We start from the raw sequence: 27,614 nt of genomic DNA, 5'->3' as shown, positions 1-27,614 counted from the left end.
ACAGGATGAAAAACTTTTTGGTTCACTGGTGTTTGGTCAATAAAAAGCTCTGTAAGCATGCAACACAAAGAGATGAGAATGCAGCCATCTTCTGGCTTGTGGGATAAAATATTATCTCAAATGTTATCTCAAGATAACCCAGTGATAAAAGACAAAGCTGTGGCTCTTTGAATAGGAATGCAGCACATTTTAGTATATAGCAAAGACTTCAAGGCTCTTACTGATTATGTAGTGGCTGCACAAATGATTTGTTGGGGTAAAAAATAAGATATGTCATATCTAAAATTAGTCATACAAAAAGAGGCAATATCTGAGCAGAGACTAGACACTTGAATCGTCATCAGAACCTGGCTGAGCCCAAGAACGCCCCCTCTCAAGTAGTGATTCCGTTCCTGTTAATCGTCTCTCAACCTACGGATGAGAGAGAGAGAGAGAGAGAGAGAGAGAGAGAAGAAAGAGAGACAGAGACAGAGAAAGAGAGAGAGAGATGTTAAGAATACACAATCAGTAAACATCCTCTCCTGAAGAAATATGGCTCCAGATATACATTGCAAAGAGGAGAAAGAGGGGTTGGGGGTGTAACTAAGGTTATACAGCAATAGCAAAATGTAGTTCCAATGTAGACATGTGCCTAGAACACAAAAGGCATAATTGTTGGTGATACAATTGCTTCTGAAGGGACAGCACATCTGACCAACCGTTTCAGTATTATTCAACCTTATCAAAGGAGAGAGTTACAGGCATATACTTAAAGTAGATCTTTATACATGTATGATGTACTGTAGTTCTGCAAAATTCTGATTAAAAAAAAAGAAGCAATTATGCCTCTTGTGTTCCAGGTGGGTCTTTACATGCCACAGCATGTACATTTCACTAAGCAAGCCAACTCTTATATGACTCAAATGTTCTTTGTAATGAGGCAACAGAAGGTTTTATCTCAAACTGCTACTCCGGGAAATGATAAGGGCAGATTTACACACCTCATGAGAATATATGATATAATGGAATGCAGTCGTCAATTTCCCTTCAAATGGAGGGCACCCCTAAAATTGTTCAAAAACCCTATAATAAGGAGATATTGGGCTAGACAGATGAAGAGATATATGTATTAAATAGCCATCAACTAGTAAACTTTCATAAGATAAAACACTTTCAAATGGTTATCAACAGCTGGCTTAAGAAACTTACGCAAATTTCAAATATTTTATGTTGTGATTCAATTTAATCTTCAAACTTCACTGGCACTGCCTGAAAATTTTGTGGAAAAAAACCCCTCAGCCCTTAGCGATATTCCTGAAACTTTCAAGCATGTGAAAGTGTGATTTGTGTAGGGTTAGTGTAGTTTTTTATTCTATGAACATGAACATTTTGACAGATTTCTTTACCTCTCGGCACAGTCGATCGATTGCCACACATGCAATTTCGCACAAGAACAATAGGCACCAATTGACAGAAGGATGGCGTTGTACATCATAATGGCTTTGTGAAATTACCTGTTTCCTGTCTTGAATAGCTCCATGACAACACGGTTTATATAGCTTAATCTTACACTGGAAACAGTTAAAAGTTAAATCCATCCCATGATAAATACAATGTGGCACAAGGAGATCATTTTTGCAGCATATTAAAAGTTTAAAAGCATACTAAAGTAACAAAAAAAATCACATAACAGGCAAGAAGAGACACAAGCTGCTTACCTCTGATGTATGTGATGATGTTTCCCATCTTTGAGATGATCTGACCTCTCTGCTACTCTCTACACGATATGAACTACTTCCTTCAGCACCACCACTTCTATACTGTGATGAACTCTGATGAAACAACTCACTGGCTTGGCTACAGTGGAAATCAAAACACAGTATTATTATTCAATATCAAGATCTATTTTCTTAGGCCACTTATTTTGAATGAATTTTGAAGAAGAAAAAAAATGTTCATGTAGTGTTTGATACATATGTTTCTATGCATTGTAATCTTATTACCCCAGCTTTGGCTGAACATCATGAACTATGATAAGGCCCTCTGGCATTCATAGAATTTTGTCTACCTGTAAGTTTGTACCCATTTCCATCACCTGGGTGGAAAGTAGCAAATAAAAAAATATTAATAGCACAAAGATTGTACAAATCGTGCATACATGTACATGCACATGATAATAAAATAGGCCCCTATGGGAAAGAAGGCATATGATCTCAGATGGGAGTGCGTTTGATGAGTAAACCTGCATTTACCACAAACCATAATTGCAGAAGAAAAGAAAACAGAAAGAATCAAAAACTTGAGGAGGACGAAAAAAAGAAGAGGGACTGCGAGAAAGAATAATGGTACATGGCAAGCTTGCAGGTCCCAATCAAACTATAAATCATGCAGACAAGGATCGTGGTAGCTAATTGTGACATCATAATAGGTGTACTTAGAATTTTCTGAAGAATCTGATTTTATGTGCTATTTTCCTATATTGTAGGGTTGCTGAACACGAATCCACCTGTTGCTATTTTCCTAATGACATTTTGGCCATTGCCATGGCAACAAACGATTTTCTTTGAAATTACATATATTTCTCATCAAACAATCATAAAATAAAATGTAAGTGGCTAAATAGAAATATTTCCAGCAACCCATCAACACACACATTTACATTTCTATTCGGCCTTGCTACTCACTCATGTGTCATGCTGCGTGTTGTGCCGGGTCTGGTTGATTTCACATCATCTATTAAACCAACAAGAGGAGGGGAAGGAAGGGGCAGATAAATAGATCATTAATTCATGTAAAAGAGACTGATTTGCATCAAGGTATGCAGGTCCCAAGCAAATCAAAATCATGCAGACAAGGATCGTGGTAAATAATTGTGACATCATAACAGGAATTAACTGAGAATATTACTCAGAGCAGAACTGTGGACGTTTGGGATTCTTTTGTGGGTAAAATAAAGTCAACCAATTTGACATAGATTACTGACTACATCAAAATAAAAGCTGTAGATTGGAATTTGTGTGAGCTGGTAAGAACATATATAGTCTTAAATTCCAGAAAACATTAAATCATTTTGCATTCAAACCATACTATGTCTCTTGCATTTCATGAGAGCTTCAAAAGGACTTACTACATATTAAGCCGTTACATTTCTGTAATTTTGTTTCTTTAGTAACTAAGATATTGAATCTTACATGTGTCACTGCTCAAATACGTTTAAACTAGATGAAGTTTGTATTTAGGTGTAGGATATAGAAATACATCAACTAAGTCACAGATATCAATTGATAAAGTGTACAAACATGTCTTCAGGTGTTTAGGGGATGTGGGATTTTACAAGAAATATAACTTACCTGTAGTTCCTTCCCAAGCCATTGGTCTCTGTTATGTATAAATTAAGATATACAAAACATCCATTTAAAAACTAGAGATCATCACAAACAGATAAAATATAAACTTCACACATTAATCACACTTTACCATAATTTACCATACCAATGCTTTAATAAATATTTGGACTAATTTTCTTCCATTTATGTTTGTGACATTGATGTCTTGAAATCTTCAAGGTTATTTGAAGAAGTACCCAAAATATCTTGATTATCAGAATGATAAGCAATAATTCCCTCCTGACCATTGTTACAATTAAATTCTGCTTGGCCAATACTTGATTAAAACAGTGGTAGAGATAATTGACAAATTAAATCAGAACACAAATGTGGTATTTAAGGGGTCTCTTTGCACCATTGGGGATTACTTACGGGTCCAGAGACTTATGAACTTGTGAAGCATTCTCAGAGTCTGAGCTGGAGCTATGAGATACTTCACTGGGGGGGGGGGGGGGGGGGGGGGGGGGGAGGGGTATTACTTACGATTCCAAAGACCCTCTTAAAGTCTCAGCTGGAGCTATGGGATACTTCACTGGGGAGGGCGGGGGGGGTGGGGGATTACTTACGGGTCCAGAGACCTGTGAAGCACTCTCAAAGTCTGAGCTGGAGCTATGGGATACTTCACTGGGGGGGGGGGGGGGGGGGGGGGGTATTACTTACGATTCCAAAGACCCCCTTAAAGTCTCAGCTGGAGCTATGGGATACTTCACTGGGGGGGGGGGGGGGGATGGGGGGATTACTTACGGGTCCAGAGACCTGTGAAGCACTCTCGAAGTCTGAGCTGGAGCTATGGGATACTTCACTGGGGGGGGGGGGGATGGGGGGATTACTTACGGGTCCAGAGACCTGTGAAGCACTCTCAAAGTCTGAGCTGGAGCTATGGGATACTTCACTGGGGGGGGGGGGGGATGGGGGGATTACTTACGGGTCCAGAGACCTGTGAAGCACTCTCAAAGTCTGAGCTGGAGCTATGGGATACTTCACTGGAGCTGTCAATGCTTGCATAGGCTCCATACCCTTGAGCGAAGCCTGCAACCGTACTGCCTCCGTCCCCACCTCCTTGTACACTACAACAAGAAACAGAACAAGAAAGGTACATCATTGACAAGAATTGCAATCGATCCTACAATCTACTGCAAACTTATATACTCCTATTCCATTGTACAGAGTTGTGACTAAAATGCAAGTGATTGGAATCAAGAGTAACTATTTGGAAGATGGGGCCCTGGTGTCGTAGCACAACAAAGTTCAGATCAAGTGAAATATTGCTAAGCAGCATATCAGGAGTGGAGGGGGGGGGGGGGCTTGGTCATTTCAAAGGGGAAACCATTAAAGGTACTATGTCCCATATTTAATTTTGGCCATTACAAGAAGTGGGTTATTGATGTAGACAAATGCTCATGTACCCTTTACAGTTGATTTTATGTATGTTATTACCAAAGAAGAAAAAAAAGAAGTCGAATCAGTCAAGTAGTCACTCTGACAGTGAAGTCTAGAAAGTAAATAGGTTTTCTTGTATGATTTGAATATTAGGACACTGCTAATGTTTAAATTTCACAGATAGGACATATGTGACATATTCATAATTCCTGCAAAGTTTTACAGAATTTGATGTTGGCTACAAATGAAATCAACTACCTTTAATACACAAACACTGGACAAACAATAATTCTACAGTCTCATCTATAAGTATTGGTGGCATATATTCAAATGAAGTGCAAGAACCCAACAAGGACTCATAATGGACGGACTGGAAATTACACACAAAGATAGGCATAAGGATATACAAAAGCACTGACATATTAAACATTTAACTGCCTCATGTATAAGGCATATGCAATGACATCAATTGTTTTCAAGTTAAAGAGCCATAAATCAACAATAATTAGACTGCTTCATGCAGTTATCCACTTCAGAAGCAGATTAGAATCAAATCATCTCCTCTTCATTCCACATCAATCTCTTTCTATAACAGAACTAAATTTGCTTTGCACTTGATGAGTTTCTTAAATTCATGAATTACTTGAGCATGTCAATTCACATTATCAGTTGAAAAACAAATATATAATGTCTACTTTTCAAGCAAACGATGGTCGATTGCTTTGATCTGCTAACTTCAACTTCAACAGATCCTATCTGCACCGTACATTGCACAAAAAAACATAAGAAAAGGAAAGAAAAGAATGCAAAAGAAAGGAAAAGAAATGAAGTGGAAAAAAGGGGGGAAAAGGGGGGAGGGAGGAAATAATTAAAATAACAGAAAAAAATAGAAAAGGAAAGAAAAGAAAGAAATGAAAAAAAAAGAAAAGAAAAAAAAAGAAAGAACACCACTAATTTGATCTGGTCCACCACACCATCAGTCATGCATGCTTCATTACACCTGTCCTTTGCTCATTAAATCACTCTGCCCATAACTCTGCATATCTAAGACCACTAATTGATTTAAAGAGTGAGGTTAGCCTATAGCCATCCATTCAAAATCAAATACCTAGGTACTATTAACCGCATACTGGCAATATGTCTTCAATCCAGTGTATATGGGTACTGTGTTTTCCCTGTATTAAGCCTAAGAGTATTCAGTTGTCAATAATAATAATACATAACATTTATTAGGCGCTTAATACTGATGTTTCTAAGCGCACAGTGTTCTGATTAAGAGAAGACTATAACCCGTAGAATTAAATTAGAAGAAAAAGCAAAAATACAAAAGTAACATAGATAAGGTAAGAAAAACAGTGGCAATCAACTAAATAAAGACAAATATGGTGCGCACCTCCATTGACCGACGCACAACTGCAATTTACAATTTGAAAAGATAGGTTTTGAGTAGAGATTTGAATTGAGATACAGAGGGGGCGCAGTGAATAAAGGCGGGCAGTTTGTTCCAGAGAGCGGGGGCAATAACTGAAAAGGCGCGGTCACCATACCGGGTGTTAGTGCGGGGTCCAGGTGTTAACAGTAATGTGGAAGATGAACGAAGTGTTCGGGACGACGTACGGGAACGTAAGGATATGAGATCGGAAAGGTAAGAGGGGGCTAAGCCATTGATAGCTTTGTAGCACAGGAGAAGAATTTTGAAGGATATGCGGTGGTGAATTTTAAGCCAATGTAGTGAGTTCAATATTGGAGTTATGTGCTCTGATTTACGCGAGAGAGTCACAAGCCGAGCAGCGCTATTCTGTACCCTTTGAAGTGGGACTAGATGTGACTGAGGGAGGCCAGAAAGAGAAGAATTACAGTAATCGATATGGGTCGAGACAAAAGCATGGACTAATTTTGAAGTTGTGGGTCGGTCAAGTAGCCTCCTGATTCTACTGATCTTATATATACCAAAGGAAGCAGACTTACAAATATTACTAATGTGTTGTTTGAAAGTAAGATTGCTGTCAATATTTAAACCAAGGTCACGCACAGAAGCACAACAACTGAGAGAGCCATCACTCATAACAAGATCAGGAAAGGGGTCTGAGTTCCGAAATTTAGAAGTAATATGAATCATTTCAGATTTTGAATCATTAAGGCAGAGACAGTTTTGAAAAGACCAGGTTTTGATTTCATTGAGGCAACTGGTGAGTTTGTTCGCGGCTACTGTCCTGCTGTTTGGGTGAAGAGTTACATAAATCTGGGTGTCGTCTGCATACATAGTGTGTTGAATATTCTGATGAAGGTTAATAACATTTGAGAGAGGGCTGGTGTAAAGAATAAACAGGAGGGGGCCGACCACGGAACCCTGAGGAACGCCGCAGATGAGGGGAAATGATTCCGAGTTGGTGTCATTGATGATCACCTTCTGAGTTCGGTGCATGAGATAGGAGCGAATCCATTGAAGTACGGTGCCGGTGATGGAGAAGTCGTTCTCTAAGCGATGGAGTAACAGGTCGTGGTTGATAGTGTCAAATGCGGCAGTGTAATCAAGCAAGATGAGGACAGCTTCATTACCCTTATCTACAGCTAGAAGTAGGTCATTTAGGACCTTGACAGTTGCAGTCTCAGTAGAATGATGATTCCGATAGGCAGATTGGTGGATTGGAAACAAACCGAGATTGTCAATGTGGGCTTTCAGCTGTAGTGACACAATACGTTCCAAAACCTTCCCAAGGAATGGCAGGTTTGCGATGGGCCTGTAGTTCTTAAGTCCATTCGTGTCGAGACTCGGCTTCTTTAGGAGGGGAAGAAGCAGAGAAGTCTTAAAAGACTCTGGAACTATTCCGGATGATAACGAGAGATTGAACAGTTTGGTTATGTGAGGAAGGAGTTCATCGAGGACTTCCTTTAGAAGCCAGGTAGGAATCGGATCTAGCTTACAGTGTTTAGAAGGAAGTGAAGTGATGAGCTTCCTGACTTGTGAGAGGGATACAAGGCAGAAATCAGAGAGTTCATGACGAGGGCCTGGAGCAAAAGATCTTGAAGCTGGTGCTGGTACTACATTAGGGAAAGAGGATACAACTTTGGCGACTTTTTCCCTGAAGAATGTAGCAAATCTGTTGGCGAGTTCACTATCAGAAGAATGATCTGGAAGAGGTGAAGATTGAGTGGGCGTTGAGAGTGTCTTCACAAGACGAAACAGTTCTTTAGTGTCAGCATTCTTGATGAGATCTTTGAGATACGCTGACTTCGCATTGAAGATGCACTCATAATATGACTCGCATTCACGGCGGTACAGCTCTCTATCAACAAAAAGTCCAGATTTGATCGAACGACGTTCCGCACGACGCCTTCGCCTCTTGGCTTCCTGGATATCATCGGTAAACCATGGCGCATCAGGTCTGATTGATACAGTCTTGACCTGGATTGGAGCGTGCTCATCAATCAACGTCCGCAAAGATGAGTTGTAATGCTCCGCGGAAGCAGATGGACAAGATAGATCAGGAAGTGAATGGAACATTGTGTCAATAGAGTTGCGTAGAGAGTCCTTGTCAATGCTGCGATATTTCCTGAAGGAAACCTCTTTCTTGGGATTCTTCGGCCTTCAACAGATAAATAATACTTCTTCAATGTTTTTAATCCATTTTAATGTCACTAAATGTTATTCAATCATTTACAAAGAGCATTCACCTGACAGACACTGTAATTTGTGTTTATTTTTGTTTTTTCCTGAGTGATAGTAAGCATGAATCATCTTTTGTGAGAAAAATCTTGCAATTAAAGTACTTGTTTTCTTTTAAAGGGGAAGTCCACCCTGAAATTAAGTTAGTTTTAATAGGAGTAGAAAAATGAGAGAAACAAGTCAGTGAAAGTTTGAGCAAATTCGATTAAAAATAAGGAAGTTGGGATTTTTGAAGTTGTGATCAATCAAACACAAATTGGCAACTCTATGACGTATCATGCGAGCTCAACTTCCATTTGCTCAGTACTAAAAAAATCTAAAATTTTCATTTTCCCTCAAGAAAAATTTCAACCATACATGCACCCTAAATATAATAATTGCAAATATGTTTCTATACTCCCCCTGCAAGGAACAAATATATATTCCGTCATCAATAACGAAGAAAACATGATTTATGGAATATTATGCACAAAGCAAATGAAGGAGAGCTTGTATGATAAGTCACAGAGTTGCCAATTTGTATTTGATTGATCACAACATCAATAATTCATAACTTTCTTATTTTCATTCAGAATTTGCTCAAACTTTCACTCACCTGATTTTCTTATTATTCTGCCTCTATCGAAACAAACTTATTTTGGGGGTGGACTTTCCCTTTAAGAAGATCAGGCTATTTGTAGCTGTTCCTAGGCCCTGTTGCATAACACGTCCCACTGATGGTAACCTTATCATCAATATTTACTACCATGGCAACATTACTCAACAGCCAAACAAATCAAGGTTTCCATGGAAGTTACCATTAATAGCAGAGTAACCATCAATGCAACTTTATGCAACAGGGCTCTGGTCCAAATTTCACATTCTTGAGTATTCATGTACATGTAGTAGTTCATGATTATTTTTTTTGCTTTGATTGCATGGCTCTTTATAATTTTCTTTAAAAAACATATGAAATAATTTGTACTTTATTGATTAATTCAAAAATTTGATTTTGTTCTTTTATTATTGCCATATTAAGTGTTGCTATACTCTTGTTAGTTGTTGCAATGTATTTATGTAGTGATCTCCCATGAGTACTGCATGTCGGAATGGGGGACCTTCACGGTTTCAGTGATTTAGTTCACCTGCCCCATTCCTGGCAACTTGTAAATGCTCATGGGAATCACGATAATGTTTTTAAAATAATTATTAATGATTTTCATCCTTTGTTTTGTATGATCTGTTCTTCTATGTAATCCTCTGTATACACTTTGTTTTGCCGAGTAAATAATAATAATAATAGTTCATATATTCCCTATCATTTCTTCCGACTAGTGACTACTTCTAACACAAAAGAATCTTTAATTGGCAACTCTATGTAACAGTAATGATCTTCATATCATTTCTTCCTAAAGACTGAAATATTTTCCTTGGTACTTTGCTGATGTATGATGAATACTATTTTTCACATCACGATGCTGTTTCATAAAACTTGTTATCAATAACAAATTACAATTACTGTTATAAGCTACTGAAATCGTGGCATTTGATTGGCTGAGAGCAAATTTGTGACAGAAATTAAGCATTTGTTATTCATAACAACTTTTGTGAAACGGGGCCCACTTCTTCCTAAACACTGGAATTGGCACCAAGAATCTTGAAAATTTAGTCTGTCAATTTCTATATACTATTGAAGCATGTACTATACTGAGTTCATATAATCATCTTGGTACTACTATATTGGATGGGGGGGGGGGGGGGGAGGAACTTACTTTGCACACCGACTGCAAACACCAACTTTTACTTGAGGAGCAGGGGGTGGTCTACGGCGGACCTGAATATTTACAAACAAATAATAATTCAAACAATAAATGATACATTAACTTTTGAAAATGTGTGTTGAAGAATGAGACCAGAAGATAACATGAGCAAGATGATGAGGGTGGTGACAATAGTATGGAAGTAACTTGAATGGTGGCATCTATGATTTTAGGGTTATTAACACTACACTACACTACATAAAGAATTACTGGTATGCATTGGAACATGAGCAATAGCTTCATCTCTTGCTAAAAACATGTGTTTTTTCTTAAAAACTTTCAAGGACGTACTGCCCCCCTCCCCTTCTCTCAAGTGTGAGTCAAACGTATAAACACTTTAAATTCTTTCAGGAAAAAGTAACAATGTTTGTGAGTGCACTTAGAGATATTATAGTTATTAGAGTTTATGAAATGCACTTCTGTATCAACATATGGTAAAAAGTCATAACAATTACTAGTCTCTGAATATTACAAATATTAAAAATGCAATACACACTTACATGTACCGGTATGTCATTAAACTAACCTTTCCAGCTCTATATTTTCTAACATAATGGAACTAGGTTAAAAATCATAAAATAACAAGTAATGACATGTTGTATTTAGATCTCTATGGGGAGGTTTTTAATTACTTATTTATTCATTCATTTGTTTGTTTGCACTTTGTCACCTTTATTCATTCATTATCTATTTATTTATCCATTTAATTTATTTATGTAGTTTCATTCATTCTTTTATTGATGAAAGAAGGACACTGTCATGTTCTCATTTTCCATCTAATTGAAAACCAGATGCAACTCAAAACATGTGTTTTGTTTACGCTGATTACTGTAAGAACAAATAAACAAGATATTTATTTTTACAAAATAATAGAGAGTGCACCAACCTTTTTACCAGTGCTCTTGACATTAGCAACCCCTTCATCCATCAGGTCACTTGCATCTTCTGTATAATGTATAAAAAAAAGTTAAAGAAAGTCAATCATGATGAAAAATGGAATACCCTTATATTACAACTTTTTTTTGCACTCTCTTCTCTCTCTCTCTCTCACGAAACCATTTACATCCAGGACTCTTGCTTTTGCTGAAAACCCCTCCCAAGCTCTCTTAACCTTCTTACAGCTCTTTTGTAATATTATTCTTTCTGATTTGGGTAAAATATAATCAGAATTGACTTTTAAAAACCACTGCTGCCATTACCATCGTCTCCATCATCACTAATATTCTATCGACACCATCGTCAAACATCATCATCACTATATTCGTCGTCATCATCATCACCATTATGAATAAAAGCCATCACCATAATAACCATCCTATCAAATTTGAGGCCGCCATCCTTGTCAAGCTTTGCTTATGATTGCGGTCTCCTGCACTTTTCCAACATTATAGTTCGGATAATACTTTAAATTTATGATAATATGTTATGGAAATATTAAGTTTCGTTATTATATGTACGTATATTATGTAAAAAAACATTTTGACATGAAGAAATTATTGTTTGTATATGTTGTATTATACCTTACATTTATATGTTCTTTGTTATTCAGTTATATTGTATTTGGAAAAATGCAGAAATAAAATCAAATAAAAAAAAAAAATCAAAATAATGATAACAATCATCATTAACATCATCTGAAAATTCCTTCTTTGTTCACTACACAATTGTTTATTTGTCTCCATCATTGTTTGCTTGTAAGATTTTATCAATTGCTGGTGGATGTAACAACCTATCTGTTCATATAAATCATCACCACCACCATCATAATCATTATTATGCCATCTTCCTAATCACTATGGCAACCGTGTCCATTCTTACCCAGCACATCTGTAGCTTCTTCATATCCCCCTTGGTCTGGATCTCCTGTCTCTCCTCCGCTATCAAGGTACCCTAGGGTCTCCACCTTCCGCTGGGCCTCTACCAGGGCTGCCAACTCTTCCTTATGTTTCTTGGCTTTCTGATCAGGCTTAGCCCTTCTCTGCTCTCTGTTCAACCAATACAATGTGGAGAACAGTGATATTCATCTCTTGAGTACCACATCCTAGATTGAACATGGTTAAAACTTAGATGGCAGAGAGTGGAGTCAGGTTTATTTAGGTATGTCAGCCCAAAGAGTTGCACATGCACTGTTAATGCCAGTTATTTAAAGAAAACTCAAAGAGAAGGAGGAAATGAACTGTCACAATAAGAAACAGATTCCAAATACATCATAAAATGCCATCAATATGAACAAACAGAGAAGACGTAGGTCCTACAAATTGATATTGAACCATCCAATCTGCTTTTTACTGATACTACTATCAAAGTTCTAACATTAGAAGAAGAAAAAGTCCCTAATTTTCTCTCAAGTTTCTCTACTGGAGTTTCAAAATTCCACAATGACTATTTAAACCTATAGAAGTATGGAAAGTTCTACATCCGCGGATACACTGTTTGGACATGAGACAAACTACAAGATACTGACTAGTTGCTTCATGAGCAAACGCAAATTCATGAATGAATTATTCCTGACTACGAAAAAGGGGATCTCACTTTCCAGGTTTTCCCTTATTTCCAGTATAACTGAGAATCCTGACTCTACATCTCAATTCATACTGTGACAAAAGCAACCAAAATAAAAAAAATTCTAATGACATTTTGTTGTTGTTAACTTGGGAACATTATAGGGGTCCTTATTGATGGCTTTCCTTTTCTATTTGTTTTGTTGCTTACACTTTCTGCTTGTCTGATGCTGCAGAGTCGTTCTTGGAGGATTCCTTCTCATATTGTTTCATGAGTTTATCAGCTGAAAGTTCCTCCTTTAGAAAAGCCTCTTCCACCTGGTCAGGGGGTTGATAGGGCTTGGGAGGAGGGGGCTGATACGGCTGCGGGTCCTACAGCCATACAGGGCAGAGAAATAAACATTCAACATCAATATCAGATTACATTTCGTTCCAGTAGGCAATGGGTTAAAGGGGGTGTAGCATGGCAAATACTGGCTAACGTCATCTACGACTTCTTTTGACAACTGCACGTAAATGAATGGACTAGCGTTCACGAAACAGATCAAAGTTCTCCTCAAGCTTTTGTTTCGCATATATGCTGCACGCACATGAATACTGCGGTCGCGTCGTCCGTAGTCGTATTATACCTGATTCGCCCCGAGTCAGGCCATGGGAAAGACACCTTGTCTCGTCATGCTACACCCCCTTTAAATAAAGTGCTCTTTCACCTGATGAGGTAGCTGGTAGTGCTTGGGATGACAGGGATGGTCATGAATTCCACAGGACAAACCAATCACCACATTTAACAATGATTGAACGCTAACGGGTTGTGCATATAAACTTGTGGAAACAAATAACCAGTGGACATGCAATGCTGATTTTGTTAATCGATAACCATTGGGAAAATACTATCCACAAATTTGAATTTGATGCAAAAATATATTATGTATTTACCTACTGAACCTACTGAATATTGTTATCATAATTGCATGTACATGGTCAAAATAAACATGTTACAGCATTGTTTTTTCTTTTGAAAAACACAATTTCTATGAACTTTATCTATGGAGCTTGACACATTTTCTTATCAAAATGGAATGTTTGGAGTGAGATTTTTCAATTTTCAAATTTAGCCTACAAACACTTACCATGTCTACCCATGCCTGTGAAGCTAGAAGGAAAGAAGATGGAGGCATTAATTCACTGGTCATGAAGCTAATTATAATGAAATTAGTATCTTAAAAACTATGCTGGAAATAAATGTACTTCCTCATGATAACATTGAACACCAACATTTCTTCAAATGAAATATGGGAGAGATAACATATCTATCAAAAGTTTCATCACCTCAATATAATATTTGTGGATATTTTGTACCTTTTTTCTGCACCCTTTGGCAAATACAAATAAAAAGAATTAAATGTAAAGTGTGTACCATGTATTAAAGATATGTTAGTTCTTTAACATTTCTGACATAGAAATTTTAAAGTCTGACTAGTACAATTGAAAATTGTGCACTGGATTGGCCAAAATGTGAGATATGAATACCACATGGAAAGGACAATTTGAAAACATGTTAGTATTATTTCATATTGAGGTTTTTTATGATAAGACAATTCCCTGTTAAGAATACCCGCTGAGAATATTAAATACTTTAATCAATACCAGTGAAGTACCATGAGAAACCAAAAAAAAATTCCTTGTTTATATGGATACTCATGTATGAATGAAATGTGTGCACTCATTGATGTGGAACATGTATAGAAAAGAGAAAGGTTGAGGAGTAAATGGAAAAGAAATAGACTACAAGAATATTCACCAAAAGATGTCACAATCAACTTCCAAATCTATCTACTTTCCCACCACAATATTACAGTAAAACACAACAAATATGCATTACAAGTCTTTCACCATTTTAGCAACATCAATTTGCACAATGAGAAATATGGTAAAAAGCAATATATCTGCGTAAACCATGAGGATGTAATGTAACTTTCCACCTTAAGAAAGCTTGGATTAAAAAAAAGTAAGGCCAACTGGGTTCACAAGTATGACAGTGCTTACTTCATTGGTTTCAGTCAAAATGTGAAATCACGATTCAGTCTTTTCTATCATAGTTCATAGAAAGGTGATTTAATGTTCATTCATTTTCATGTTCTTCTCTTTTGGGTTCTATTTCTGGGAATACTGGTGCAGCTACCTGTAATTGATAGCCGTTTTCACAAAAATATTGCAATCTTGAAATGCCTAATCAGCTCCACATTACAGTAATGTCAAACTGATCGTTGTCAATGATTTCACATCAGTACTGTGGCCTTTCACTTTATATGGAAAGGCACACAAATCCAACTGCAGTTTTACAGGTCATATCAATATGCTGAACCTGAAAATGTACTCAGATTTAGTCTAAATTTGGACCCACCGGTATCTATATTATTTCTAGCCTGTTACCCTAACTCCAAACCTAATACTAAACTTAGGGCCAAATCTAAGACCAAGTCTAAGTCAATACCTGTGCTGCTGAAAACAGCAGGTGAAGTCTTACAAGAGATTGAAAACTTTGTTTCTACAACGTACACTTCAGCGAAATCAGATAAATTTGTAATTGGTTGTCCCGCCATTTCTAGCACTTAACCCTATAACCAACTCTAAAACCAAGTTTAAGTTCAGTGGCAAGACCTGACTTGGAGGGACTTGCTATCTGGGTTGAAGAAGATATTTAGTTGAACTCTGTTGAGTATCTAAACAGGTTCATGCTTTTTCCTACAAATAAAAAAATTCTACCCTAGCAAGTCTAAAAGAAAGATTAAGACTCGACATGGAAGGACCAGTACCTGGGTTGCTGAACAGTGTTTTAGGTCTTACAGGAGGTTTCTCCTGTGACATCTCAAAGATTTGGTCTACATCCATGCTGTCTGCCTCGCTTGAAAGAGTTGACTTGATGGAGCCTTCGGCATCATCTGCTGTACTTGAACTCTTATGTAACTTTCGGGCTGAGCAATGTCAAGGTTGGAATTCCAAAGTGCATTAATGGAAATAATTATGAGTCATTTTAAACTATTATAAAATACTATTTCACATTATTGAAAGTTTTTAACATGTGACTGAATCATGCACAAGCTACATGTTACAAAAGACTTGTTGACAATTCTCAAGCAGACCGTGTAATTCAACTACAGAGTTTGCTAGTTGTCCAAGGGTGTACAACATTGTAGTGGTCCACGGTTTATACGGTGGGTATACAATCTACAGCGCCATCTAGAGACACTAACTAGTGTTTAGTTGATTTGAAGCATTGAGGAGAAAATTGGGCAAAATACCAGCTGTGGCCTTATTATATACCCAAGGAGATTTATGGATTTAATCAGAATTGTTGGTGCGGAGGGTTTAAATAGCTTACCCAGGGTAAAAGATTTACATGATCAGTATATTTCTATCTTCTATCTTATGGGGAGGAGAAGGAGGGGGGGGGGTATTGTAAATTGTCAATCCACTGTATTGTCCTACAGGATAACTGTTCTTTGGAAGTACATGTCTGGAGGTGGAAAGTCCAAGGGGTAGATCTATCTACAGATATCTCTTCCACCCAAATTTTATAAAAATATTGAAACTAGCTTTAATTTGAGATGCAAATTGTATTTTGCCAAATTTATTCTATCCAGTTTTTGGGCCTTGTCTTAAATTTAGATGATATTGAGAGTCTTGGCGTTATAAGAAGTATGGTAGCTGACTTCAAGCAAACTAATAGTTGCTACTATATCAAAGAGATACATGTAGGGGTCTGAAAGTTTGTGATTAATTTGAGGACTTGCAAAGCAGTCAATACAGATCAAACACAACTCTTTTCAAGACAGGATCCTGGATGCAATGAGGTTCAAAATTGGATGATATTGAGAGTCTTTGTGATAGAAGAAGAAGTACCATAGCTGACTTCAATCAAAGTAATATTATTCATTTCTTTAGTTGTGCTGGGTTTAGTAGGATGGTGATAGAAGTTGTGGCGATGGTTTTGCTTGTTGGGCTTTAGTGGTGGACATGTTGCATGTGGCTGTAGTAGGTATTAAACTTGATAGCGGTGGTGACGGACGTTTTGATGATAGTTTCGGTGTTGTAAGTATTGGTAGTAGTGCTAGTGGTGTTAGTGGTGGGGTGGAATGAAATATCAAGAAAAATTCATGCAGAAATAAATAGACACAATTGTATCACAGAGCAAACCAACATAGATAAGCAAGCTAGCACAATGACACAAAACAGCAATCATGAGAAAATTCACAGTGAAGTTAAATGATATTTGAAATTTCATTATTAGTAGCACAACAAAAAGGTAAAAGTCCCAGTATGCGTTTAAGTTGACGAATTTAGTGAAGAAAAAAGTTTATTGAAATTTGGAGAGACAGAGCATACAGTGAATAATTGGAGATGAATGCGTTTTTCTCGATATCATGTTTTCGATACAACGGTTCAGATGATCATCGACGACATGTAATTCTCCTCATATCCATGACAAAAACCAAAACTAAAAACTGCATTTCACTTAAACAGCACAGAAGAAAGAAAAAGGACAACATGCATATTCTACTACTCTACAAATTTCACTGCAAGAAGCTTATAATAGTGTACACCTGGTTAGAAAACCACCACCACTACTACAGCTATCACTACCAAGTACACATGTATATTCTCTAAGGAAAAAGTGAACACCAACACTTTGTATAGATACATGTACAATATTTTGAATAAAACAAAAATTAAGTGCACTTTCACAGCAAACTTTCTCAGAGATGTCTCTTCTAGCATTTTAGGCTGTTGAACAAAAGTTCAACAAAAGTAAAGAACAGCAAAGGTTTACAGATGTGTACCATTCAATAAATCTACACATTTAAGTAGAATTAACACTAAAACAGTAGTTATCCACTCAAAGCACACAGTTAATAAGGATTAAATAAATTTGTAACAAAAACACAACTAAGATATGATCAACTCTGAATTAGCGAACTAAGAAGATAGTTAGAAGTACTCAGTTGACTTTCAATCATCCCCTTTTTCTATTCTTCAAATTTGTATAGGGTCTTTAAATTCATTTCCATTTTAAATTTAAAGGCATGATCTAAAATAGTCCTTGTATTTTTTGCTCTGTTTTTCAAACAAAATGTCTTTTTTGCTTATCCATTTATTTCATTCTGGTTGCTATTGGGAGGAAGGCAGGTCGATTTGTTTCACCAATTTGGAGTCAAAAGTGTTAAATACAGGATGTTGATACCTGTACATGGAAATCTCTAAACACAAAGTCAGAGTGGTTATTCTTTTTGAGTAAAATAAAGTAATATGGACCCTCTTCCCCTAAAAAAAGGAATGTTGTTTATGTAAAATATCCAACACCAATTGTCAACTGTAATCATGCAATAATAGATAGTAGTGACAATAATGAAAAAAGGTGCAAATCAAATCACAATCAGGCACATAAGGTTAGAATCAGGTGTAAAACAATAATAATCACAACATTCAAACACGCATTGGGGAGATAAAATAAATAAAGGAAAAACAAATAAATTATTTAGTTAGATGCAAAAATCATACAATACATTCTCAAAATCAACCATCTGTTCCATCCTGTTATTAAACTTTTTAACAGACATGCTTCTTGTGATCACTGGGATTAAGGACAAAATAGTTCAAAAACAAATATCTTTTTATTGCATTCTTGGCACATTTGAAGACCTATATTCCTCTCATTTCTGTACTTAAACATGAACCTGAATGAAGTTATGTCTTTCTAAAATTGACATGAAAAGGGAAACAGGTTTCTAAAAATGCTTGACAAATGTATTGATTTGTTCAGTGAAGAGGAGGGGTGGGGGGGGGGGGGGGTTGACACAATGTTAATTCAAAACAGCATACCATATCATAACATTAATGACTGCATCATGAATTATTCATCACTACTGGTAAAACACTTACATGGATTCATTCAGATATTCAATTAAAACATGCTCATGATTCCATGCTTCACTCGTTGGTTTACAAGTGCTAGCAATAGCATGCACACTTAAAGTATATGAATGTTTGATGAACTGTTATAATCAATGTATATTAATCGTGGGTTTAAAAAAAAAAAGAAGATAAATGTGACAGCGTCTCCTATATGCCTTCCCCTTAAATTCAGTGTTGGAAATGGATGAAATCATTTGTGACATACCACAATGAAAACAAAAAGCCCATCTCTTGTGGTTTTTGAGAAATCGCATAAGCAAGGCTAAAACCTGTAATTTCAAAAATTAACCTCTGTGACCTTTGAACCCAAAATCTGATTGGATTATCTTCTTATGGTAATACATATCATCACCAATTTTGAGCCTCATATCTCTAGTGGTTTTAGAGATTTTGCAATAACAAGGCTTATACCTGGAATGTCATAAGTTGACTACTGTGACCTTTGACCTAGATGCTCCAAAATCTACTCAGATTGTCTTCCTAAGGTGCTACATACTATCATCAAGTTTGAAATCCATATCTCAGGTGGTTCTTGAGATATTGCATTAACAGGAAAGCGGGAGAAAGTGGACGTACAGACACGACAACCTGAAAACTGTGGGCGGAGGCATAAAAATAAGAAGGGGGAGGGAGTCTTTTGGGCTGAAAACCAAAAAGCAGATGTAAAAATTTGGAATATTAGTCTATTCTTTAATACTTTCTTTCTGAATACAGACACGAATGGCTATAACAAAATAAAGTTTGTTGTATGTGAAGTGCATGATTTCATACAATGGTTTTGAAGCATGCAAAGATGTCTGCAGATGCAAAGGGGTGGAAATGCAACGTTTTCTTCTCTTTTAAAGCTTATCTGCCATAGTTTACAGGAGGGATTAGAGCGCTCTGCAAGGTCACTGGACAGGTGGTTATCTCATCAACTCAGCTCTCAGTTAACATAAGAAAAAGAGGATCACGGGGGACCAATGGTCACCGATTAGGCATTGGTTGTTATATAGAGGGCGCAAGTAGCTACAAGTAGTGCAGTGGGCCTTTAAAGCAAATGGGTTTTCAATGAGTTATAGTATTCAATCTACCTAGTGGCAGAAAGGGGAAATATTGTAGTAAATACTAAAAAAGAGTTGAAACTAACACATATATGTTACAATGGTACAATAGATGTTAGTCTTTATTAAGTTTTTGAAGACTTTATGAAATTTGTTGAAATCATTTGGTAGAAGGATATTAGGGAAGAAGGCTTTGAATTATATCCAAGGATTTAACAGAAATTAATTAAGTGTTTTCTTAATACAACTGTGTACACAAACATGAAATATTTCTGAAGGTTTTGTGGAGAAGGGTCTACATGTATTTTAACAATTGATGAGTGTGGGAGGACATCAGTACAAAGCATGGAACACAATTTGATGCACATGACATGTAAATATTGGAAATTTTGAACATCTCTCCCTTATAAGCCAGTTCACGGTTGCAGTCAGAGCATGAGCAGGTAAAGGTCATTGCAGACCAAATTGTGAAATACACGGAGACAAAATACTGGAAACATGCTCATGAAAGTTATTTAATCATTATTCATTTATGCACAAGCAGTGCACTCCATGATACACAGGTGGAAGTATTCTTTAAAAAGGGGAAACAAAGGCTATTTATGTAGCACCTCCATCGCTGCAGGAGGGATTATTTCAAAATGTACAATGTGGGACCTCTTCATGTTTTGAAAATCTGTGGATATTAGGGGTCAATTGGGACATGTGCTAACCATGAACCGGTCTATTATTAAACAACAGACAGGTATGATAACCAGCAAGCTGTCATTGTCTTGCCCCACATGACAAAATTACATTTATACCACAATGTGAAATGAGCAGCATCCTATCTTGTGATTTGACAAGGGAACATATGAAGTGACTAACCTTTCAACTGAGCCTGTTCATACTTGATCTTCCTCATGTTCGCTATCCAGGGTCGCTCATAACCCCTATCCACGCCAAATTTACCTGTAGCATCTAAAGTGTGGAAGAGACGAGTCATCAGTGACAAAGGGATATAAGAATGAAGGTGTCACACTTTTGCAAGGATAAACAATAAGCAATTCTCTTTTTATTATTTAATGCGTTGGTGACTTGGGTTTGTATTTTGCTATACTGTACATGTACTATTGGGGAGGAGAATCTTCAGGTCAAGGATAAAATGTACCAATAGACCATTTTAAACATTCAAATTTTTTGCAACTGTTTAAATAAAGGTTGTTCTTGACAACCCAAAAGCTTTGCTGAGACTTGCCCAACATAGCAACATGTAATGTATGCAGAATGGATTCTAAAGTATTGTAGTTCATTCATTATAAAAGGTTAATGGATAAGTCATCACTAGGTCACCAGGAAAGAAACATCCATACATTTGAATATGTTAGTAAACTGGTCCATTATATGGCATTCTCTATTGTTATGAAGGAAAACACAAAGATCATTCAATGCCAGGACAATGAAAAGTTTTTATCTTCTATTATATTATCATGGGATTATTATATTTCTGAATATTTAGTGCAAATAATCTTAAATTGGGCATATGGCCAATGAGTTTTACTGTATATATATATATATATATATAACAAAGTCATGATTAAAAAAGCTTGTAAATCATAAACAAAAAATGTAAACACATTCACACAGATTTATATAGTGCCCGCAATATATTTGATAGCAAGACAAAATCATAAATGATTGCCTCTTCTTTTTTTAAATCTGTTGTTGTTGTAGCATAAGCTTTGAAAAAAAGCCTTTATGGTAAGTCATTATTGATTTGAATTTATTTCCACCATCTTTTATGCCTGAATTTGTGTATATTAAAACAACAAAAGTACAATAAACTTTAAACAATTCTTGACAAAAGCAATTTATATGAGCCATACCGATTATCAAATTAGTATATTGACCATAAATCTTGACTTGACAAAGTTTTTTCCTTGATATCCAGTGAAGTTAAAATGATTAAATGGTACAGATTTGTCTGGACCTTTACTTGTTACAACTCTGAAAATTTCGGAGCCAAAGCAATAAAAATGGAAGTGGACAATAGTATATATCATGTAGAACAAGAGTGAGAGAAACAGAGGAAGGATAACCATTCTATTACCAAACGAATGTTATAACATTTGACACACACTATTAGAAATGCTCAGGAGTGATTAAACTGTACATGTATGAATGTGTCAAGGAGAAAGAAGAAATGTTCAATGAATAAATTGCATGCATAATAAATTGTATTAGCTAGAAAAGAGCTATATTTGCAAAAGGTAATTGTGTCTTGAAAATATCTAAATAGGTTACATTTGTTGATGCCATTACAGGACAAACGTTTTGTGTAAAAAGACTATTTAGAAAGGCAAAGTGCATACATACATATATAATATACATGTTGGTCCTTGAACTAAATTCACTGTGTTGGCCATCCTGCATAATAAATTAATTTCTTTTGATGAAAAAATAAATAAATACTACATGTACTTAATCATTTAATGAATTTGTGTATTATCAGTTTCAGGCAATCACAATTAACCAAATATTGACCGCGGTATGACCAACCATATTGCCCTCGTCTTCGACTCGGGGGAATATGATCTTAGCTTGGTCAACATTTATGATATACCCCTCAAGCCCAGTCAATATAATATAAATATATCATTGACACCCTCAGGCCTTCAGCAGGAAATTGGATGTAGGGAAATGGATATATAATATATAAATATATAATAAAACTACATTGATAGGCTGATAGTGATATAATTATAGTATAGGCATGCAAAAGAAGAGTAAGAATGAATACCATTTGAATACCCATAGCTCCACAACACACACATTTAAAGAAAAGTATTCCAGAGAAATAATCCCATATCCTCTTATCTCTTATTTAGTACCTCATTTTCAGGTATCAAACAGCAAAAATACATTAAATGCACCACCAACAAAATCAAGACTGCAGCACTGGCTAAATAGTTGCTGTCAATTGACACCTCTATATCACTCAATAAAAATAGGTACAAATATCAAATCCAATTAGAGTTTATACTGTATTAAACAAATTCTGGCAAAAAGATACTACAATGACTAGATTGCAGAAGCAGAAACTTGTTAGTTGGTGAAAGAAAATATAATATTGAGTGAAAGAAAGTATAATATTGGAAAAAATAAGCTGACTACATTGAAGTGGATAAGAATCTGTCTTTTTATCAAAGCAAGTATATGCAGAGAAAACACAGCAAACAGAATGTAATAAACAGTCCACACAACATGCACCTGCTGTGCAACAGTGGCATAGCAGACTATATCTGCTTTTTAAAGCAGTTTTGTCAATCTAGTATACCACTGCTCTACAGTTCAGTTATTGCTGCAGACTTACGCTTGTCCTTCATTGCATTTGAGGGCAATGGTCTTTGATGGCCTCTATCCGCTCCACGGGGAGCAGCTAAAAGAATTGGTTAAACACATGTGCAAGCAATGACAGGAATTAAACTTTGTTTCAGTGTTAGTTATCGACACAAAAGCTACAAGTTAATTTCTCTGTGGACATCCTTTTTAACTTGTATGTATTAAAAAAATGCAAACAAAGTACATTATACTCTTCAGCAGATTTACATTATGTATGTCTTGCCTGAACTATATGGGCGAGTAATATCCATTTTATTTGTTTTTGTCCCTACTTGATTTTCTCAATTTTTACAAAATAAACCACGCAGCTCTGGTAAGCAAAGATTCTGATGATTTGCATTATCAACATCAAGCAGCACTAATTGCTTGGAAAATAAATCAGTTAGTACCTCTCCACTACATCTACCCAATTGCCTAACTTTCAACTACTTTTTTTTCTTCATTTTACAATAAACAAGTTTTCTGTGGTCTTCACTCGTCAGTGGTACAATATGTTACAAATGCAGGCCTGATTTTCAAAATAGGAAACCCAAATCAAATATTGTTTTATTTTAGGAATACAAGACACTCTGGGGCTAAACATTTCCACTAGTCTAGGTGTTTGTGACCATCTTAATTCAAATCAAGCACCTGAAACATCATGCATCTGAGGTCAAGGTGGATTGTACAAAACACTGAGAGTAAAATAATATTGATTTTCTGTGTTAATTTTTTTTCTACAATATTAAAAATGAAAATCACTAAATGTTGAATTTGGCTCCCTAAATAAATGTTTAGCATTGTTTAGCCAGCTTGTAACCCAAATATTTATATTCAACCAAAGCTCTGGAATTCTACAACTAGCCTAATTTCTTAAAATGTTAAATGAACTGAACATCCATTGTTTAAATATCCTACTTACTACCGGGTTGCCAAGCGTATCCGGGTGATGAGGGGCTTCCCCCTTTAGCTCCTGATGGCTCTTTGGCTAAGTTGGAGGTGGATCTGCTTAGTTGCCCAGTGCTCTTGGACAGTGGGTCCTTTCTCAGTGAGGAGGTGCTCTTTGTCAAAGGGTTCTTGGATTGAATCCTTTGTGTCTTGGAGAGTCCAGGGGTCAGAGGTTTCGTCTTTGGGGCCAGAGGATTTTCCTGGAACTTTGAATAAAGTGAAGTGCCATGTTTGGAATAGAGAGCATGAAACATGCACATTCTCTCTTCAGAGAAGCACTAATACTTTTAACAGGGATGCCAGTTAGAATTGGTCAGAGAGCCTGAAAATTACATAGAATGAGCTATTTTGTACACAAAAAAGCCTAAACTATGGCCTGAAAATAACTCGCCAGGGCCTGAAAATTGGCATCCCGGTTTTAAACAGAAGTAATTTACTCCTTTTCACAATTCACAAACATCATTTCCTCTTGGTAAATAATTTACATTTAAAGGCAAACAATGTACATATCAATAACCTGGGTCTAAGATCACAAAGGAAAACTAAGACATCAGACTAATTTTGGTCAAAACAGAATTCGAAAAAAAGCTTAGGCCTAGCATTTATTTTAGCTTTATATTTTTAGTACAATATGAGGCTAAGAGTCCTGTCTCTTCATCTACATGAAGATTACAGTGAATGGGATTTTCACAGTTTAGTTTTCTGACTAGCTATTAGCTTTAAAAAGAAGAAAGTATTTTAACATACTGGTTTCTTGGATTTTTCGTCAAACTTTTGTAGAATCTTGATAAGATATGGGACTGGTTCCTGAGGGGTGTTTTTTATCAGTCTTGCCATTAGGTCCTGTAGTGAAGAAATAAATCATTGAGTGTTAAATTTTTAACACGTTTCAAAAAATTACCTTAAGTATACATTGAGTGGTAATACCAAGGGCATTATTCTGAAAACTGTTACATCTCTAATAATATTGCTGAATCTTCACCATTAAAACAAGTGTTTTTCTGAAATTCATTCAATTTTTGTTGGATCTTTTCTCTTATTTCTGTACCCTTCGCTCACAAGCTGAGTGCATAGTGTGCATAAAACAGATAACATGCTGCATGATCCTAATTTACATGTACACCTGTACATGTATGCAATGAACGATCATATCATGAGAAGGCTCGAGTCATATTTAAATTTTCAGGCAGGGACTGGGTACCCGACCATGGCGACCAGACATTTTCTCATCAACAGAAATCTGACATACAGTGATGGTAGTCAACAGTTATCTAATAATGCAAAGTAAACCATTCAGAACAACCTCAATGTGCATCATTTTCAAGCCAAGAATAGATGAAAAAATGTCTATTTGCGACATCAAAATATGAATATGTATGAGCTGCGACGAGATCACGGGACCCGACATGTGTAGCGTAGTCTCACACCTAGCTTGTCCCTTATTCTCACAGCACTAGACACGGTGTTGAGCTCATGCACTAAATCATATATGAGAAATGTTTAAAAAAATATTTCAGTAAAAATGAGTGGATAACAGTCTATACTCCAATTGAGAAATGGGATGGAATCTTGGGTAAAGGTAAAGGTTATGTGTTACGTATAGAGAGAGAAAGAGATAGATACGTACATTGTATGTACGTATACAGATATAGATTCCGGAGTTTTGAGCGCTGCAAGACAAATATAGGATCTTGTTTTAATCAATTGAACAGCAGACTAAATATCATTACTCATTAGGATATAAAGTTATTTGAATATTGGAATACAAATCTAATCTACGGTAATTACTAATCAATTAGATTTAGTTCTTTCCTGCCAATTTTGATTTTCAATAAATTGAAAAATTGCATGTTTTTATTTCAACTAAAATCACCCTTGGCTCGTACACACATTGATGGCTCTATTTCAGGATTGCAGCGCGGCTTGTCTGACATCCCTATTAAAAATACTGTGTCAGTGTGTGCGATCGATTTAAGACTAGCGACTGTACATTCGCGCAGAATTTAAACGTCCTTTTGGACTTTGTCCCGGCAATGACACGCCCATTCCCTCTTGCCAGTCCAATTCTGAACGTAAATTATTGACCATGATATTTAAGTGTTTCAAGGCTCTTACGGTCGGATTGGCGTAGAAGGAAACCCCAACTTTGGACTTGGAGCTAGACCAAGCTAGGCTAGGCCTATCTCCTGCCTGGAGTTGGCAGATGGGTGAGTTGTCTTTGTTAATTCAAATGAACATTTAAGATAATTGCTTTCTTTTAAAACTAGTTCTAACATAGACCGAATTTTCCGTCTCATTTTTCGTTAGCCTCTTATTGGGGTAGGGTCAGCTCTCTCTTTAGAGACGGTAGCCGACTATACGCATTCCCTTGCTAACACCATGGCCATTTATTGCCATATTTTTATGCCCCGAAAATCCCCCCAAATGTCATTTTACCTCGTGCATGTTATATTGTAAATTAGGCCTAGATCTAGGCTATAATAAATCGGTTCCACTTACCAACTTGACTGAAATAATCAGTTTAATGGTCCCTTTTTAGGAAATTATGGGTCAAAATCGAAATCCATGTTAAAATACGTCTTGCAAGATTTTTAGGGACCATTAAACTGATTATTTCATTCAAGTTGGTAAGTGTAACCGATTTATTATAGCCTAGAGTCTAGGCCTAATTTACAATATAACATGCACGAGGTAAAATGACATTTGGGGGGATTTACGGGGCATAAAAATATGGCCATAAATGGCCATGGTGTTAGCAAGGGAATGCGTATAGATCTAGACTAGTCGGCTTCCGTCTCTAGACTAGACCTAGATCTAAGTCTAAAGAGAGAGCCGACCCTACCCCATTAAGGCTAACGAACGAAAGAGACGGAAAATTCGGTCTACTTCTAACATTGATAAATGCGTAATTAAGATGTCAGCTTTTGGTATTGGCCTCCCTACTTACAGTTACACAGCAGCAAAAATAAAAATCAACACAACAAGTCAACAGATACAACATTCAACAGCAACAGCAACAACAAAACACACACACCAATATTAATAGGCGGGACCGTTCTTAAAGACGGGATCGCAAAACTAAAGGCTTTACCTCAAAAAGGGCACTAATCCGGTGCCTGTCCAGGTAATTTTGCACCTTTTGCGGACCCGCCATAGTTCTGCAGATGAAAGCCTACTTTATTAGACTTACAAAGTGTAACAATCTTCAATTAAAAGCTCAGTTAATTGCGTCTAGTTATCCTTAAAAATAATTCGATACGGATAATTCGCAAACGGGAGATCGGTATCGTGATCACCTACAGTTTATTAGACCCCTATTATCTTCATGATTGACCACTAAGCAATGGAATTCTTCTACTAATTCTGCAACAAAAGCAGGTTATTGGAAATTAAATAATAGTTTGTGTATTATGGTGAAATTATGTTAAACAGTTAAAGAACATGATAGACTTGTAAGCCTACTTTTTGATAATTAAACTAAATTCATCTAGATCTAATATTAGAAGTATAATATTATGGGATTATAATAAAAATGGAACTTTACAAGGAAATATTGTAAGAAAAAGGCCAGGCAAAAA

General features: G+C 36.3%; 1 protein-coding gene across 8 annotated transcripts; it reads right to left on the bottom strand.

Annotated features, from left to right (window-relative positions):
• Positions 1-27,336, bottom strand: LOC753190 (uncharacterized protein C8orf34 homolog). 8 transcript variants are annotated; one of them, XM_030973840.1, is made up of 16 exons: positions 27,128-27,336; positions 24,784-24,879; positions 24,011-24,242; positions 23,081-23,146; positions 20,596-20,688; positions 15,529-15,687; positions 13,843-13,865; positions 12,924-13,084; positions 12,030-12,196; positions 11,098-11,156; positions 10,164-10,225; positions 4,291-4,432; positions 3,330-3,357; positions 2,664-2,712; positions 1,698-1,836; positions 1-411 (listed from the first exon to the last, which is right to left on the bottom strand). In XM_030973840.1, exons 1-16 carry the CDS (start codon positions 27,188-27,190, stop codon positions 322-324), a joined length of 1,629 nt encoding a protein of 542 aa, XP_030829700.1. In that variant the 5' UTR covers positions 27,191-27,336; the 3' UTR covers positions 1-321. The 8 variants fall into 8 exon arrangements, with proteins under 8 accessions (XP_030829700.1, XP_030829702.1, XP_030829703.1 ...); XM_030973843.1 differs by having other exon boundaries at positions 2-411; positions 20,680-20,688; XM_030973842.1 differs by lacking the exon at positions 23,081-23,146.
• Between the last annotated feature and the right edge of the window lie 278 nt (positions 27,337-27,614).

This window comes from Strongylocentrotus purpuratus, unplaced genomic scaffold (assembly GCF_000002235.5).
Source record: "Strongylocentrotus purpuratus isolate Spur 01 unplaced genomic scaffold, Spur_5.0 spur5_scaffold_7, whole genome shotgun sequence".
In the NCBI taxonomy this organism is placed as follows: Eukaryota; Metazoa; Echinodermata; class Echinoidea; order Camarodonta; family Strongylocentrotidae; genus Strongylocentrotus; species Strongylocentrotus purpuratus.
Note: the sequence above shows the minus strand (reverse complement) of the source record. Positions and strands in the feature narration are given on the sequence as shown.